Source organism: Zonotrichia leucophrys, chromosome W (genome assembly GCF_028769735.1).
Source record: "Zonotrichia leucophrys gambelii isolate GWCS_2022_RI chromosome W, RI_Zleu_2.0, whole genome shotgun sequence".
In the NCBI taxonomy this organism is placed as follows: Eukaryota; Metazoa; Chordata; class Aves; order Passeriformes; family Passerellidae; genus Zonotrichia; species Zonotrichia leucophrys.
The window spans coordinates 1,255,040-1,273,277 of NC_088199.1; the positions used below are offsets into that span (position 1 = coordinate 1,255,040).

At 42.6% G+C, this 18,238-nt stretch overlaps 1 protein-coding gene and 1 long non-coding RNA gene across 5 annotated transcripts in view; one reads left to right on the forward strand and one right to left on the reverse strand.

Moving 5' to 3' along the window:
• Positions 1-200: 200 nt before the first annotated feature.
• Positions 201-5,618, reverse strand: LOC135459275 (uncharacterized). Of its 2 annotated transcripts, none has more exons than XR_010442999.1 (2): positions 5,498-5,618; positions 201-3,533 (listed from the first exon to the last, which is right to left on the reverse strand). It is a non-coding gene; the product is annotated as an uncharacterized LOC135459275 (long non-coding RNA). The 2 variants fall into 2 exon arrangements; XR_010442998.1 differs by lacking the exon at positions 5,498-5,618 and adding an exon at positions 4,504-4,638.
• The window catches only part of LOC135459274 (ceramide transfer protein-like), a 242,292-nt gene continuing 228,803 nt past the window's right edge, over positions 4,750-18,238 (forward strand). For 2 of the 3 annotated variants that reach the window (XM_064735053.1, XM_064735055.1), the window contains exons 1-2: positions 4,750-5,113; positions 7,706-7,840. In XM_064735053.1, coding sequence (XP_064591123.1) covers positions 5,018-5,113; positions 7,706-7,840 — 231 coding nt within the window. In that variant the 5' untranslated portion in view covers positions 4,750-5,017. Of the gene's footprint in view, positions 5,114-5,456; positions 5,574-7,705; positions 7,841-18,238 lie in introns of those variants that run through there. The other variant, XM_064735054.1, reaches the window with a different exon arrangement.

The window sequence follows — 18,238 nt, forward strand, 5'->3', positions numbered from 1 at the left end:
AACACTGTTTGTATGTACCACCTTGTTCTTTGGCCGTTGGCCAGGAGCACCCTAGAGCTGGAAATATCGTACTTCTTTTATCCTATTGAAGCGATACACGGAATAAATAGACTCCACAACCAGATATAGTTATGAAGTGGGTATGTATGTCAGCGCCTGGCACAAGCAAGATAACTCTCATGAAAACTTGTGCCCTGAGCCCAGCTGTCCCACATCTTTATTCACAAAGGTATTCCATATGCAATACATTGCATAACTTTTCCATGCATATTCAACCCCTGGCCCTACCTGTTCTCGCCTCGTATAGTAATCAGATCCACGCCCTTCTGGGCATGCATTGTTTGCTGTGGTGGTTGCACGGGGGGTGGGCGGTCTCTGGTGGTCTCTGAGGCTGAAGATTGTGGTCTTCCTCATGACTGAACTTTTGAACTTTTCTCCTTTGCACATGCGCTTTTGGTCCCTTGGTGCTTATCTGAGTAGTCTGTCGGCCTTGATTAGCTTGGAGACAGAGGAGTTCCTTTATCTGGGCTTTTTGTATCTCTTGGTCTCCTCTGGTATTGTTCTTTATGCAAGAAGCTTCAGAAATTTGCATTTTCCTATGCCCTTTGTACCATGGCAGAGGTTTCTTAAGTAATAAGGTTAAAATTCAACACATAGTTCTACAGGCTAAACTTTAAATGCTCAAATCATATTGCTAATTCAAGTAAAATCCAAAAATGTCTATTTCACTATTATTATTAAACTTTTCAAAATTCTAAGGAGTGAACTCCATTTTAAACACTAACTTGCATTCCCAACTCAGTCATCAAATCCCCTCCTAGCAAATCACAATCACAACCAGGAACAGAAACTCATGCCTTTCAAACTCATCTCACGCATTCACCAGTAGTGGTTGAATAAAGCACACAGGCTCATCTTTCCCACTTACTCCCAGAATTATCAAAAGAATCCCCTTTCGTAAGGGCTCCAGTGTGGTGAGTCCCCGGTACATTAGGAGATCTAATGTTCTCCTTTTGGTTTTTTTTTTACAAATCGCACATTGATTCCTTCCCAATCACTGTCCTGGTGGCCACCCCCTTCCCTTTTGTCCTGGGGCTCTCTGTACTTTTTTCAGTTGGAGGTTGTAAAAACTGCTATTATCCTTGTCTGTACCTTTTCCTCATCCTTTCTTTCATATACCTGATGTGCCTTTCTAACCAACTCCTGCAAGGGCTCACTGCCACCTCTCCAGCCCCTGCTCCGGCTGCGTGTGAGCTCTCACCCTTCCACAACCGCCAAACTCTGCAAAATCATTTGCCTCCCTGGTGATCCAAACAAAATCCCTTCTTATATAGGGCCAGGCTTTGGTGGCACATCGTATCTTAAATCAAAGCCAGTCCCTGTATCTTACACCGTACACCAAAGTCGGTCCTTGTCCTGTCGGAGTGTCCAGATCCACCCCCCCTCCCCACCCCATCCAGGTCCCCGGGCCGGGCACTCCCAGCACCACAAACTGTAAAGCACCAGATGCTGGCGCAGCTCAGCGGGAGGGCACAGCCGGCAGCGTCACAGGGACTGGCAAGTGACGGGATGTCCCGGAATCTCATGGGGGCTGGGGGCCACTGCAGCCCCTGCCTCGCGGGGGTGGTGGCATTGGGCACTGCCCAGTGTTGAGCCCACGGCTGCCCCACAGCCCCAGCTTGGTCCTGCACCTCCCCACCGGTCCCCAGCCTGTGCCACCGGTCCTGCTCTCTCGCACCTGGCCTCGGCACTCCTCACCATAGAGAAATCCCCTCAAGTCCTGAGTAGCTGGTGGACAAACCCAAATCCTCCACCCTGGCTTCATAATGACCCAAAGAAGGGTGGGGGTGTAGGAGCAATACCTCTCTGTTTTCCCTATCCTAGAAGCTGGGAGTACATAAGACTTGAAGCCGGCCCTGTATTAGACTGGAGACTTTCAAGATAAGGCAGAGAACATACCAGTTTTCTGTTTCTCTTTCCTTATCATACAGTTTCCCATTGCTATTTGCCTTAACCATATTCCTCCACATTCTCCTTCAGCCAATACTTTTCCAAGATTCCTTCCTGACTGCCCTTATTGCCCCTTCTGGGCATCCATGTCCTTAACTGCCTCTGGGAGAATGTGCAAACCATCTCAACATTCTCCCAAAGGACCCTTTGAAGGTATTTTGGTATCCTCATCTCTATAGTTGAGACCCTTTCTCAACTTTACTGCCCCTCCAGGCATCCTGCCATGTTTTACTCCCTGGTTGAGATTTCTAGTAGTCCTTTCCTGTGGACTCTTCATTAAGTCCCCTGGTCTGCCTCTCGTCTGTCTGCTGGACTGTCTCAGGTACCCCATCAATCGCCCAGTGCTGGCCAGTGTCGAAGGGAGCTGGTCACCGAAACTGGGTGAGGCGCACCTCCAGCTCCTCTTGCCATGTGCTGGCCCTAGATGTTGGAAGGATACCAGATGAGCTCCCATCTTGTGTGGAAAATCACACTATGAAAAAGCAATATCCATAAAGGAGACAGAAGAGCCCTGAAACTTAATTCAGATAAATAGAGAGAGTCCACTGGGGCACATGTCTGCAGGGTTTTCTCTCTTGAGGTTTTGGAGGACACAGCCTCCATTATCCTAAACTCCTGGCAGCATGTTGCCCTCTTCCTTTCCCCATTGGCTGAGGTACTAGGAAGCCTACCCAAACCGCCTACCACATATTCCCCCTTGAACCTGTCATTTTACCCCTAACTTCAGAAGTTCAGGCCTGTGCAGACCCACTTGGCTGTTTCAGGAGCCAAGCTGTCTGGGCTCTGTAACAAACCTGCTGCTTGTAGTAGAGACATTAAGACCTGTTTCAAAGATGTTAACACCCATACCCTCACCCATCAAATTTTTTGTAAAGACATTAGCACACATCTTCCCTATCCTTACCATAACTGTTTTTGGGTCCCAAAGTGATGGAACTTTGTCACCACCTGCTGTTATCCATAGTTTTTGAAATTCTCTCTAAATTTCCTCTTCCCTTATAATTACTCTCATTGTTTCATCTGAAGATTGTGTGATCCTGTACAGTCTTCAAGCTTATATACTGGGGATTAGTCTTGACAGTCTGGTAATACCTAGGCCACCATCTCTTGTGCTGAAATAAAGGATGGCATCAGATATACTTGAAGGCAAATGCAACCAGTTCATGATGGCAGATCTAAATGCCAAATCAAGACTCAAGGTCCATGGCTTCCACACCAGCCTGGTCTGCCAAATAGATCAATCTGGGGATAGTATATCCTTTCAAGATGTCTACCTTCTGAAATGGTTTTAAAAGAGCCTTTTCAATCTGATGTAGCCAATCTTCCAGTTTTCCCAGTAAGTCTGGTTTTGACATTCCTACCCATGGATCAATGCAAAATCACAGGCATTTCTCAGTTAGCAGGATCAGTCATATTGAGGGGCAGGCCATTAATTGTCCCTGGTGGACAGTCACTGATAGTATACGAGTCCTTGATAGGCTTGATATAGAAGTCATAGCACTTCTCCCCTTGCATCCTGAGGCCTGTAAGATCACAAAAAGCATTTAAGATTTCAATATTTCTCTTCATTCTCTCCCATGATCCACTTAACAAAACAAGGTCATCTGGAAAGGTCATAAATGTTAAATTTTTCTCACAACATTGGTAACCATATCCCTCCTCTTCAAGCTTCCACAGCAGAGGGTCCACAGCTAGGTTAAAGAGAATCTGAGACATTGAATCACCAATTCCCACTCCAAATCCTGATGGGATCTGACTGCTCATCCCTCAGGTCGATATACATCTTGATGCTACCATTCATGCTTGCAATCAGAGCAATAATATGATGGTCCACACCCTTCTGCCATGTCTGGGATGATACCAGAGAACAACCAAAGATGGAACAGTTCCATTAACTGGAACTGGATCTATTTTAATAAGATCCCTCAAACTAAGATTTCTTTCACTGTGACCACAGCTTGGAATGCCATTTGGCCAACTGATCAAAAAACACCAAGGCCCTTGAATGTTTCAGGTAATTTCCATCTCAACCTAAACACCATGTACACCTTGTCAAGAAGGATACTGCATCTCAGGGATTCCACCACATCCAGGATATTGTTGGTGCAGCCAGATGATAGGGAGGAAGCAACCTATAACAGTCTCTGGGCAGAAGTCAACTCAATTACCATGAAGGCATTGCAGCAGGACCACAAGGAGGTGTGACATCTGCAGCTCTGCCCAGCTAGTAACTATGGTCGTGTCTTAAGTTATAATTCCTCCGGCCAGAAAGGTTTGCCACACACCTCCCAAATCCTGATGGTTTGAAATAGTTGACGGCAATACTATTTCTCTCAATCTAGAAAGTGAGCAGAGCCAGAGAAATGTTTTACCTTAGTAAAGAAAGGGTCCTTCTCCCTCACCCCCCCTTCCAAAAAAAAAAAAGGCAAGCAAACATCGCCCTAAGCAGTACCACTGCTCTCGTCCGGCAGCAGAGAAAACAGATCTCCCCACCTCATCGAGTTACGGAGGCGAAACCCACCGCTAACTTCACAGAAACGACGAAGTCAAGATGGCGATCACCCGGCGACGGGAGAGAGCCGCTGTAGCGGACTGCGTCTCCAAGAGCCAATTGTAGCCAGCCTTACTGCTGAAAGAAAGAAGACTACAACTCCCGGCAGCCGCCGCGCGGCCCGGCTAGGGGACCTGGGAGGGAAGGCGAGGCGCGGAGGTAATAAATAGTGGCACGGAGCACTCGTCTTGTGTAAGATGGTGGTGGCTGCTACGTTCTAAGTGGAATGCGTGGCAGGCAGACACGTACTTGTCTCCTCGCCGCCTCTGTGTTGTGGTTTTAGCCGCGGGTAGGGGCTGTGAAGCAATAGTGAGAGGGAAATCCAGGCTTGCGTGCCTCGGTGCCGGCCGGTTGCTGGTGGTACTACTCAAGAAGAGCTAGCTGCTCCCGTCCCTTCAGCAGGAGGAAGCTGAGGCTGCTGTGGGTGGGGACCGCTTGGTTCTTCCCTGTTCGGCTATGTCGGACAATCAGAGTTGGAATTCCTCTGGTTCCGAAGACGACCCCGAGACAGAGCTCGGGCTGCCCGTTGAGCTCTGTGGGGTACTCAGCAAGGTAAGCTGCGTTTCCTCCTCCCCGCAGCCTATGCCTGACGGCCTCGCTTCCCTTTTCCGCGTCGCACTACAGTCCCCCTCCTACAGCTTGGCCCTAACCCTAATTCTGAAGCTGGCTGTCAGCCCCGGCTGCCTGTTTCCTCCCCACCCCGCTATTCCGGAGGATCAGGCTAAGGCTCCTGCGTCCCCCGGCGCCCGTGGAGGGGCCTGGTTGGGGCGTGGGAGGGGCTGTCATGGCCGATGCAGCCGCCACCTGATGGCGCGGAGCCTGCTAGGCAGACGCTCCGGCGTCCGGCACAAATCCCCCGCGCCCCCTCCCTCAGTGGGAGGCACCACCACATCCCCCCTGGACCAGGGGAGGAGGAGGCTCGCATCTGCTTAGTACCTGTCTGTCCTTCCCCCACCCCTCGCAACCTTCGAGAGGCGGCATGAGGGAGCAGTTTCTTGAGGAAGAGTCGCGGGTGAGGCTTCAGCCGCGCGCGGCTGGGGGAGGGGTTGGTGGCTGGCTGTCTCTGCTGCCCCCATATCGAGCCTGCTGGCTGGCTGGCGTAAGCTTCCGGAAAGAGGCCCGCGAGGAGGTGTCTCCCCCGCTCCTTAGGCTTCTGGCCGAAGCTGACATCAATCCTGGGTGTGGTCTGGAGCCGCGACATCACACATCCCTGCCTGGGAGCTTCCTAAAGGCAGGCGCTGCTCGTGGTCACTTCCCAGAAGCAGGCCCCAGCACGAATGGCACAATCTTTGGTCCAACTATCAAAACAGGGCCATAAATTACCCCTTCAGCGGGAGGTACAGGAGGTGGGGAGGAGTGGAAGAAAAATTACATTAAAGTTTATTTCCCCCTTTTAAAAATAAGCATCACTTTTTGCTCTTATATCACTGAAAGTTAAAGGACTTGCAAATATGTGTTGGATGATACTGGGAAACTTAAGGAGTGTTTTAACACTGAATATTGAATTACTAAGTTTGAAAGCAGATTTTTTTTTTAAAAAGAAACAGAAAATACTTAGAGAATAAAGTTAAAATATCTTTAGAATTAAAGCACTATGTTTTGAATTTCTTTCCTATGCAATAAGGCCAGACACAGACCTGTGTAGAAGGCACATATCATAGAGTGCTGAAATTATAAGTAGGCCCTGGATGCTGAGAGGAGCTGTGATGGGGCTAGTACTCTTTTGTGAGGGACTCTGAACTCCTTCAGTCTTGAAAATATTTCTAAGCCTAGAGATGGGAGGAACAGCTCGGGGGAAAGAAGGCCCTTGGTTCTCATCTGTAAAATCTTAAAATCTAATAAGTTCTAGTGCTGTATTTTACTGGTGTAGCAGGTGAAGCCATGGCTTCTCCTGACATTCTGTAGCTTATATACATGCAAATGTTTCTGGATGATTGTGCTGAGTGTAGCTGATGCTGCCTTTTCTGTGAGAACATGGAATGGAATATGAATAGCCGAGTATGGTGAAACCTGTTGCAGTGAATATGCTTGAGGGACATTTACCTTTTACTAGTTGATGCCTCAGCGATACTTGAGACAAGCCAAATAAAATCAAATGGTAGCATACCAAGCTTTCTACTAAAGAAATAATTACTTTTAATAATTTAATGCATATAATTACTTTTTAAATCAATAAAAGTAGGCTATAGTTCTCTGTGTATGCACTACTGTTTCAGTTCTGCCCTTTGGTAAAGAGCAAAGCTTTGGACGAAATGGAATAATTTGGTAAGAGAATCTTATTACAAGTTGTGAGACTGGAAGGATTGCTGGCTCTAAACATTTTTGGTGCATGTGTGGGGAAAGGGGCAGGTTGGGCCTTGCCTTTTGTGAGGCAATGCACTGCCCTGTACACCCCACTCCCCCGGGCATGTATTCCAGCCCTGCAGTAGCATCCAATCACTTGCATGCTGGAAGCAATGCCCCACACTCTACCCCTGGAGCCCCAGTCTAGCCCCAGAGGGCCAGATGACCAGAAGGACCCAGGAAAGCCAAAGGGTATTTAACCCAGAACATGAGGTGAGCACATCTTGACCCTACCTCCTCTTGGAATTTCTATCAGCTGAACACTGCTGGAACTAGGATTGGTAGTTATATTTGTTCTTTTCTATATCTCTTCTGTTTTATTTTAATTCCTTCTTCTCCGAGTTTTGAGTATCTTAAAATCAGACTGGTTTGGAGTTTGCTAAGTTGAATGGGCTAAGTTTATGCTTTGTGGAATGTTTTAAACTTTTGCCAAAGTTCTCTGATTTTCTGAAGTTGCCAGTAAAGTTTCTCTTGTTATTTTGACCTCTTGAGAATATCTATCTTGTCAGTATTTCTCCCTTGCATCTAACTCAGAGTACATGAAAAACTGTAAGCCCTTTTAACAGTCTGTTTGAACAAGTTTTCTGGGGCCTCACAGAAGTGTATCCTACTGGTCTCTAAAAGTTTCAGAACTCCAGTGTGTTGGGTTTTTTTCTTATTGTATATCCTGCATACAATTTTATGGTGAATATAAAGAAGGAACTTCGATGTGAAAGTGTCTTTCCTGAAGCCTGAGAAATACCAGCCAAAGTTATTTTAAATGTTTTTTTATTAGCTGATCTTTGAATTTTTTTTTTACAGTGGACCAATTACATTCATGGGTGGCAGGATCGATGGGTAGTTCTGAAAAGCAACACACTCAGTTACTACAAGTCTGAAGATGAAACGGAGTATGGCTGTAGAGGTTCTATCTGTTTGAGCAAGGCTGTGATTACAGTAAGTGCTATTTCAGTACTGACATATTTTTGGGTGTTACATATTTGTAGGCTAATGTCTGGTGATAGTAAACATGGGTATGGCAAATAAATTCTTGTAGGTTGTTTAATATTAAGGTTAGTTATATTAGTGCAACACTGTGGAGCCGGGGAAAGAGGATACTAATAAGAAAACAAGCTGATTTTATCTGAGATTGTAATATGAAGCTTTTCATATCTGTTATCTTGGAGGTTTCTGTGGGTAGGGATAGAGTTTGCTTCTGGAGGAGGTGGAGTTTTCCCAAGGGTCAGCCTAAGACCCTGGACCAACTTTGCAAAGGCGTCAGCATCCATCACAGTCTTTATACTTTGCATTAGAAAGAGAGAGTAGTATTTCTTTGACTGTACTTTCTGAACATAACTCTGTACAAAAACTGTAAAAGAAAATGTTGTGCTATGTATTTCCTTCTCTAAAGGGGGAGTGCTGTTTCTGCCTAATGTTAAAAGATCCGGCATTATGCTAGTAAGAATAAAGAGCTTACATATAAGTGAAATCTTATAAAGATGAACTTGCCTTAGAAGATAAAGAAGAAAAATATTTTTGTAGCTTTCAGAGTTATATATATTAATTATGACTAATGCTTGCCAAAAAGCATGCTTTTCTGTGTTACTGTTAAATAGCCAGGTATTTGACTGGGGGAGGGGGAGAAAGCTGGACTTGTGTAGCACATAACTTCCTAGAGCAGTAGTGTTAAATCTTAGTATTTATGTTCTTATTCCACCAAATGCTTTGCTTTCAAACTGAATTGAGGATGACAAATAAGTTCCCTTTACTAATATTCAGCTTAAAAATAGGTGTGTTATTTTTTTTTAAAACACAGTTGGATTTGGAAAAAAAAGACTGGACTGATGGTATCAACTTTATGTATTTTGGGAAAAAGATTGTGAAGAAAATACAGACTTTTACATTTAGATGTCTGACAGGTATTGTAGTCATCTGAAAATTAAAATAGATTGCCTGATTTCATTCAAAGCTCTTTTTAAAGCTGCTTAAACTTTTAAACTTGCTCAAAATTTTATTTGTTTCAGAAATTTATGGTGCACAGCAGCAGCATCTAGAAGTGCTCATTTAAGTGTACTTCTGGTAGTCTGTAGAGGTACTAGTCTCTGATCAGGACTTTCAAAAAGGTGTTTTATTCACTAGTAAGAGGCATAACATGTCAACCAGGCAGAGGCAGGAAGGTGGTGGCAGGGAGGTAGGCCAAGAGATGTCTGGAAATGTGCTGTAGAGTACATCTCAGCAGCTTGAATTCTAGTTCTGGTGGTGGAGAATATAGTAATGCTGATATTGTTTTGGGAATGTTTTGGTATATTGTGCTTTGGGAAGGAAAGTTGGTGAGCTCCTTTTCTTATGACTAGGAAGTGTGTAACACAAACTTCTTGCAGATCATGTTTTTCCTCTCTTTTATCTGGCACTTGTTGCATCTGGTAACTTGGTGTTGAATTGTTGACTCACCCCCTTTCCCCCCAGTTCTGGAGCTTCTTGAGTATATTGAGAAAAGATAAGAAGTATTTCTCAAAATTATTCTGATATTTTAGTTGTTTTATTTTCATTCAGAATCATGTTTGGTGACTGGTATTTGATAGTTTAATTGCTTGTAGTATGAAATGGCACATTTAAAACCTGGTAAACTGCTGGTAATTATTTCTAGTTGCAGTTAGTAATTGCTATGTAAGTATTAAAGGTTCAGGAATGCTATTAGGTCATGTGTCTCTAGGATAGAGAAATTTACTTTCTCAGAATGAATGCTTCTGGTTTGATAGTTTGGTAGCAAATTAATTTTTTTTAAAACCTGTTTTCTATAATAGAAAATTAGTTATGATAATTGTTTATTCTTCCTGTAGTAGATAGGTAATCTTTATTTTCATGTCCTTGTAATGTCTTAATATAAGCTTACTAACATGTATCTAAATGCATAGGAGAATACCAGTAGTTGCTAAAATGTGTAGATAATAATGAAAAGCTATTTTTGTTATCAGTGGAACTTATTTGTTACTGTATGTTTTGTGATGACTTTGGTAGAGAAGTTTGGTTTCTTAGTGACTTAATGTTCAGTAGCACTGATTTGATGTAATTGGGATCCTCATCTTGAATATTTGTCAATAGTCTCTCTATACTGTAAGTATAGTTTTCCTTAATCTCACTAATCCAGTCAGGCATAGTAACTACCTGTCTCCTAACCTTCTGTATTGCAGGAAATTTTCCTTAAGTTCAAAGCAGGCTATGAGTGGTATGAAATGGTGTTGATTACCGTAATGTTTCCTTGTAGGAGAGGGAGGGGACTGGATTCTCATGAAGCCTTCTTTAAGGTGCTCAGATTAGGTATACCCATTTGTCTGATGGGAGATGTAAGGATTTTCTGTGTGTAATTAATGCTACTAGTAGTATAGAATGTCTATGTTTCATTGATGTATAAGGATAAATTTGGAAAACTGGTCTCATTGTGTAGTCTTACTGTACTTTCAGCAATGAAGATAAGCCTTATGATAAATCATAAAATTAGGAGACGTGAATGCTGCATTTGGAAATCCTCAGATTCCTGTGACAATAGTCTTTAATTGAATGGAAAATGTGGGGTCTGGTTGGACTATATTAACCACTGTGACCGAGAAGCTGATTTCTCTGTAATAGAGGACTAAAGGATTGTAACACGCCAGAACATCTAAATGTAAGGGGGTAAACTGAGGTTCCTTTACTTTGGGTCGGTGCACAGAAGAAATACCAACCAGATAGTCTCAAGAGGTCAAAATTACACAAAAGTTTACAGGTAAAATATAAAAATCAAGGAAGTTTGGCAAAGGATTTAATACAACATCCAATGCAACATAAAACACTTATCATAGCATTAACTTAGCCGATTTAACTTAGCAACCTTTAAACTGTTTATTGTTACGTTACCATGAAAAGAGAATTAGAAGGAGAAGAAAGAGAGAAAGACAAAAAAGATATAGAAAAACACACATCTAGCTACCAACTCCTGGGTTCCAGTGTGTATTCCAGGAGGAGGCAGGGTCAGGCACATGGTCACATCATGGTCAGCCTTTTAAATCCCAGGGCCTCCATGGACCCTCCTCTCAGGTGGGGCTTCTGGTCATTCAGCCATTCAGGAGCTGGGTTAGGGCAGTGTAGCACTGCCCCGGTGTACCCTGATTGACAGACACTGTGGGACTGGGATGCTGGTTCTATGCCTGGGGAGTGGAGCATTTCACTGCTGTGCCAAAGCAAGGTCTGACCTGTCCCTTCCATCACACACACATACATCCCAAAATGTCTCGAGACATCAATTTTTTCCAGTCTCTGACAAGGATGAATATTCTATTCTTACTGGATTACATTAAATAATGAACTCTCAAGAACTAGCCATGTGAATTAACTTATGAAAGAAGGCACTGAAAGTCCATATATTATGCTATGTTGTGTTTTACATTATCTGGCTAAAAGCCTCAAAGGTGTTTAATTAGTTTATAACAGAGAGGAGGCTTGAACTCAAGTTGAAAGTTCTGCTGTGATCAAGGGATGAGAAGGAATTATGGGTATTATTAAAAAGTTGATGTATGCACAGATTCAAGTTTTGTTCTATTAGTCTAGCTTGGACACACTAAATTAGTGCTGCAGTTGGGTGAAAGGTTTTATTAAAAAAGCTAATCTTTAAATCCATGCCCTGAGCAGAAGTACCATAGCAATAAATTTGTAATAGTTGCTAGTTGCATGTGGAAGTATTGCTCCCAATTGTCTGAGGTTGGAAAACTATGTTTTAGTATGAGAACACTTCATTAAATAATTGATTTCCTCTAACTTGATGAAGTACTTTCTCAGCCTTAATTGCTGCTAAAAAGATTACTTGAGTAAATGAAGATATAGAATACAAGTCCTAACTAGATAGGGGTGTATTTAGAACACAAGGCAATTATACTTTTAGGCTTTGGTGTGAGCTTTAAATAATTTAATAGTTACATCCAGATTGGTAGAAAATCTTGGTTAAATGGGAGAGAAATCTGAATGGTGATGGTAGGCAGTGCATCCAAAAAAACGTTGCAGAGGCACATGTGGTCAAGAATGCTTATTCATACATGAAAGGCCTGAGGTGATTGTATTCTGGAGTGGAAAATGCCAAAGAGCAATAGAAGAGTGAGGGGAGAGAAAGATTTGATGCCTAGGAGATGAGATGGAGCTGCTGTTGGTGAGACAGGCAGAAATTGTTTGCAACATGGGATTCTCCTGGACAATAATTTGTAGCATTCACATACTCAGTACAAATATGTATATGAATATTACAGTCTGAGTTATCTGAACCAGCAGTGGCTGGGTTGATGTTCAGAGTGAAAATGTCAGAATATTGTCCTGTATTGATCAAAATACTGTATGAAGTACTAATATCCTTGGCAAGCAAAATGCAAATATTTGGCTGGGTGAAAAACTGGAAGATTTCTTAGTATGTATTGAAGAAATTAGGTCAGAAGTGGAAAAGTACACATTCAGATCAGTTTAAATGAGACTGGTAATCATTATGGAATTCTTTGTCATAATATGACCAGTATGGGTGAAAAAATCAGTAATTTATGAAAGTATTAAATAACAAAATATTTTTGCATTATGTAATATTGCTAAAATATTCAGCTTTAGTACTTGAATAAAATCATATCATATAGTCATAGAATATCCTGAGTTGGAAGGGACCCATCGGGATCATCAAGTCCAATTTCTGGCCCTTCACAGGACATCCCAAGAGTCACACCATGTGCCTGAGAGTGTTTTCCAAAAGCTTCTTGAACTCTTTCAGGCTTGGTGCTGTGACCACTTGCCTGGGGACCCTGTTCCAGTGCCCAACCATCCTTTGGGTGAAGAATCTTTTTCTAATATCCAACCTCAACCTCCCCTGACACAACTTCATGCCATTTCCTCGGGTCCTGTCGCTGGTCACCAGAGAGGAGATCAGTGTCTGCCCCTCCTCCTCCCCTCACAAAGAAGTTGTAGACTGCAATGAGGTCTCCCCTCAGTCTCCTGGCTGAACAGACCAAGTGACCTCAGCTCCTCCTTTAGACATGAACTTCAGTTGCTTCTTTTGCCATGTTCCTCCTGAATTGTAATCAGTGTTGTTTAGATCAAATCTTCTAGCATGCTTCAGCTACTTAGTCTGTTTGCCATGTCTTTCCACTCAGTTGAAGTCTACCATTCTCCAGTTAAACAGAACTTGCTACTCCATGTCTCCAGATGCTAAGAACATAGATTGCATTGTTATTAGAGTCTAATAAAGTCTTAAAAGTTTAAATTGCAGGAGAAAAGTTGTTTCACAATTAAATATGTATACATATATAGACTGACATCAGGTCAGTTTTAAACAATGAAAGCTTTTAGGCTGACATTTGTTAGCAGTATACTTTGTGCTTATAATTAGCTCTTACAGGTTGTTAATTATCATTATACATTAGTTCTTATACACTAACCATTATCATTACATATTCAAAGCAGTCAGTCTTTAACACTTTTATCCTAAATTAGCGGCAATATGCAGTACCATGGAGCAAGTGCCATATAGCTGGCTTGATAATGGTCTTGATGGTCCTAGTTGTTGAGGTCAAGGCGACCTGATGGGACGATGTGACACAAACAGGATGGGGACAGTAGTGGTAGCACTACATTTATAGAAATGCTTGTACAGTTGTACTGTATCAAGTTGTTTATGTTTGGATTCAAAGCAAACTAGTCTTTATCTTTTTAGTATGCTGCTGTGTGCAACCAGTCTCTGTCCTAGCTGCAGCTCTCCTGCTTTCATAGAATGGGAACTTTCCATTCCCAGTACTGAGTCTGAGTCCTGAGTGCTGTACTCTTTCTGACAGCACAGCATAGAACTTCAAAGCATGACTTTGCTCTTATGGTAGAGTATCCTCCTGAGTGTTGCCTTGTGGTTTTCTTGTGAAATCCATATTGGATTGTTGGTGTATGTACAGCTTTTGTATCTTTCATGGTATACTGCAGTACACAGTATGAGATACAACAAAGACAGCTAATTGATACACAGATAGTGATTTTGGGGGTGCAGCAGTCTATAGGATTTCTGTTCTTGTATTTGTCTTATTAAAACTAAAATAAGTGATACATGGAGTTTCTGCATTCTCTAAAGTTCATATGAAGCTGTCTTGCTTCCTGCCCGATTAACAACTCTAGCTTCTTCCTTTATATAATGGGATTCCTAATGAGTTTAACTTGGCAATTTCACATCAATTCTTAGCTGTTGTTTCTCCAGGTGGTATAATTCAGATTTTTTTTTCCCTCTATGGCTAATATATGCTGCTGGCAGATATTATAAATATTTTTCTCCTAATGGATACCTGAGAAGCATCATTTGCGTTTTTCTGCAGTTCTCTGGTTTAATTCGCACCAAGGTGACAACATGCACACTTCTATTTTCAGTATTTCATATCATGAAATGGTTTAAGTAGGAAGGGACCTTAAAGATCATCAAATTCCAACCTCCCTGCAAAGGGCAGGGTCACCTTCCACTAGACCAGGTTGCTCAAGTATCCTGGTTTAGGGCAAATTTTGGAGAAAACCTCCAATAGGGGCACCCCCAGAAAGCAAACCCACATGGCCTCTCCCCCCCAACCAGTTTGGGAAGAATTTCCTCAGAGAGAAGTGGAAAAAACCCTGTTTCTTTAACAGGCAAAGCACTCCCCAGCACAAAAAATTAACACCAGATGACAAAACTCATTTGCTGCTCTGAAGAGATGACAAATTCAGAAAGTCTCTCCTGGGAGTGGTTGCTCTGTTATCAGTCCCTGTGGAGCTGGGGAAGGCTGCTGCCCAGAGTAGGCCCCGACAAGTCACAGAGTGCGAGCTCTCAGTGTTTCCCCAGATCCCAGTCTGGAGCAGGTTCGAATGGTTCCAAGAAAAGGGAAAACAAAACAGGGAAAACTTGGACTGCCTCAGCTAGCTAAACTAACTAACTAGCAAAAGGAAGGCTGTGTTCTGCCCTGTCTGTGCCCAGACTCCACAGTGTTCCCGCAGACTGTGGAGGAGTGAGTGAGGCTGATAACAAATCTCCGTGCATCTTCTTCTCCCCTGCCTTGCTGTCAGAGCCAGTCTTGAATGCACAGAATATAATATCCAGCATAAACAGAACACACGATTGGAGATACAAGCATCATAACATCACCTTAGGACATTAAGTCATTCCTGGAGTTAACAGATAGTTATCACTAAACAAAAGTTATGCCTTTAATAAAGCCAAGGGTTCTTTAGACTGTGTTCAAACAGTACAGGCCCATTGGTTATATCCTCATTTCTTGTAGTGTGTATTTGTGAGTGACCATGACACGGACTCAGACTGGCAGGGAATCTGAATCGTTTATTCAAAGAAACAAGATGGTTTTATACCCTTTTTCAAGGCACAGTATTTCCTTACAGGGTAATTCTCACTATGTGACCTATTCCATGTTGCCATGTCAGCAATGTGCTTTCTAAATGTCCTTCTATGGGGTGATCATGTGCTGTTCACCCATCTGTCAGCTTCTGGCAGGCTCTTCTCCTGCAGGGGTCTGCCGCATATCACCTTGTCCCCCCAAGGTCAGGTCAGGTGGAGACAAGCCTCTCTGTGCTGCCATGTGCTTCTGCAGGTGGGGCCCACAGCCCACAGCTCAACTTCATCCCATCTCTTCACAGAACTCCCTCTTTTTTGTTTTGTATAAACAAAAATCATGAAACAAAACACTAATATTAGAATGTTTGGCTCACCTCCCAAACCAAACAAGCTCCATTCCTCACAAAAGCAGTATCTTTCCTATGAACGGGGATACATGAAAACACCCAATAACTGGTGACCGCACACATCTCCTTCCTATGAATGGAGACAATGATTAGACAGATAGAACCTTGAGAAACAACTTAAAATTGTCTAAAACCTTTACCATCACCTAGAGTCTGCAATTGCTGGGGAGTCCCATTTCACAGTGAAGACTCGGAGAGACTTTCCCAGGAAAAACTTTCAAGTTTACCTCGAAAGAGGGTCCAGCTTTTATAAGATCAGATGGGCAAGTGAAAGTGATTTGATTATACTTTTAGTGCAGAAACACCTGGATCTGATGGTATAATCCCCAGTCACCCAGGGCTAGGGCTTGGCCAGAGCCTCAAGCCTTGACTGAGAGGGTTTTCCTAAAATACCTACAAAATTGCCAAAAAACTTTATTAGTTGAAAAGGTATGAATTGTAACATGAATGTATTTCAATTTACCGAACTTAGGGATATGTGTAACATTGGTCTGCCAGATTTCTAGAGCTTGAAGTCCCTGGGGATTAACTCCGAGGGCAGGCCAAGGGTGCCACCTGTTGACAGTTGGCACAGGCTTGCATAATTTGCCATGCTTGCTTGTGTGTAAGCTAGAATTGTTTTCGAAGAGCTGCTGCACTCTGGTGAAAAAACCCATGTGACAGACGTGCCTGAGAAAAAACATCCGGCACAACAATGGCCCCAGCTAACTGGTCTGCATGGGCATTACCTTCAGAGATGGGGCCAGGAAGACCAGCATGGGAATATATGTGTAGGATATACTACCTTTTTGTATGCAACTGCACTGCAAAATGCAAATGTAGTAATTGAGAAAAGAGTAATGGGTTAGTTACTTCTTTGATATGAGCTTCTTCTATTCTTGTCACAACACCTGCAACATAAGCAGAGTCAGTAACAATGCTAAGCTCATCTTGAAATTTTTCAAAAGCCCTAACCACAGCTGCTAATTCTACCAGTTCAGAAGAACCGTGAACTACTTTTATATCTTGTAGCCACTGCCTGTTACTTCGTCACACTATTACAGACCGCCCAGTCTTTCCAGAGCCATCTGTAAACACTGTGCAGGCATTGCCAATTGAAATTGAGGAACAGTAAGCATTTTGAATAAAATTAAGATAAAAATTGACAAGGATGCCATCAACTTTTCTATGATCCTGTTAAGCACTTAACACTTGTGTGATCTGTTCTAAGGCTCTGGATGTCAGGATGCAAGGGGAAGTAAGTTCAGGATTCCCTTTGAATAATTGGGAAAGGGGGTAGAGTTGTTCAGTTGTAAAACCCAATAAAGGGTGTGTACCTGTCATAGTTGAGACTGTCATAATACAAAGCCACACAGTCCATTTTCAGAAGGCTTCAAACTGTTTTTATTATAGCATGCATGCTTTTTATACCTTCTTACAAAACTCATAAGTTTACACTTTATTAATTGGTCATGAAAGACAAAAAAAGTGCTTATTGAAATAGACAGTTGCAGGTTTCTCTTATTTATTCTTCTTTCTTTCTTGGTTTCTATGTCAATGACCTTGATAGAAAATTCTTTCAGGGGTAAACATGGATCCTCTTATCAAACTTCTCTCTGGCTCACAGAAGTCGCTGTAAAACCTCTTCCACAATTCCCCCTTTTTTTATATTTGAACTGCAAACACAACTGCTAAGGACTTTTGCAGGGCCCTTGCAAAAATCCAAGCAGACAGGAAAGACACAAAACAATGATAACCACCAGCAAAATTAACAACCCAACTTCCAACAATACTCCAAACTGTTCAACAATACCCCCAACTTGCAAGGAAACTACTCAAACATTTCCATCCTTCATTCACCTGCAAATTACTAACTCCTTCCTTCAAATCCAAAACTCCTGTGAACTGATTCACTATGATCTAACAAGCCCGTACAACACATATCTTTAAAATCCTGATGTTCATAACCATGCACAAACAAAAAAGATGTACCAACAAGGCACATAGAAAATGAATTTTCAAATGCTGTTACAGACCCCGCAGTCCCTTAATGACACATTTATGGCAGGATGACACTTTCACTTTTAGTTGAATAGATTTTTCTCCACACAGAATTAGAGACCAAGTCATCTGCCTAGTCACCACTTAGAACTAAGTAGCATCCACTTAACTTTACAACCAGTTGCTGCTATCATAATGGGCAACTAACCTAGTTGTTTGAAGTATGGAACCTTAACAACTAATTCAAAATCCCTATGCAAAGGCAACACTTCTCCCCTAGGTACATTAAATTCTCCTATTTTGGGAACGTTGGTGCCATGCAAAGGGAGATGGTACAAGACACGTTACTCAGCACTACCAGCCTCTCTGTAGAAAAATACAAAGAACATAAGTAAAGGTAACATCCACCAATTTAAATTTGAGTTTTCAGTGTGAGTCAATATACCCATTTACTCTGCCTTCAATTGTCATCTTCACAGCATGTTCTTTGAGGGTCCATGCTTCAATCCAGCTGTGGAACCACCCATCCTATTCTTTCCTATATACTCCAAATAAGACTTAGCACAACGAGCAAAAACCCTATGAGGGCCATTCTCTGTCAGAACACACTTATCC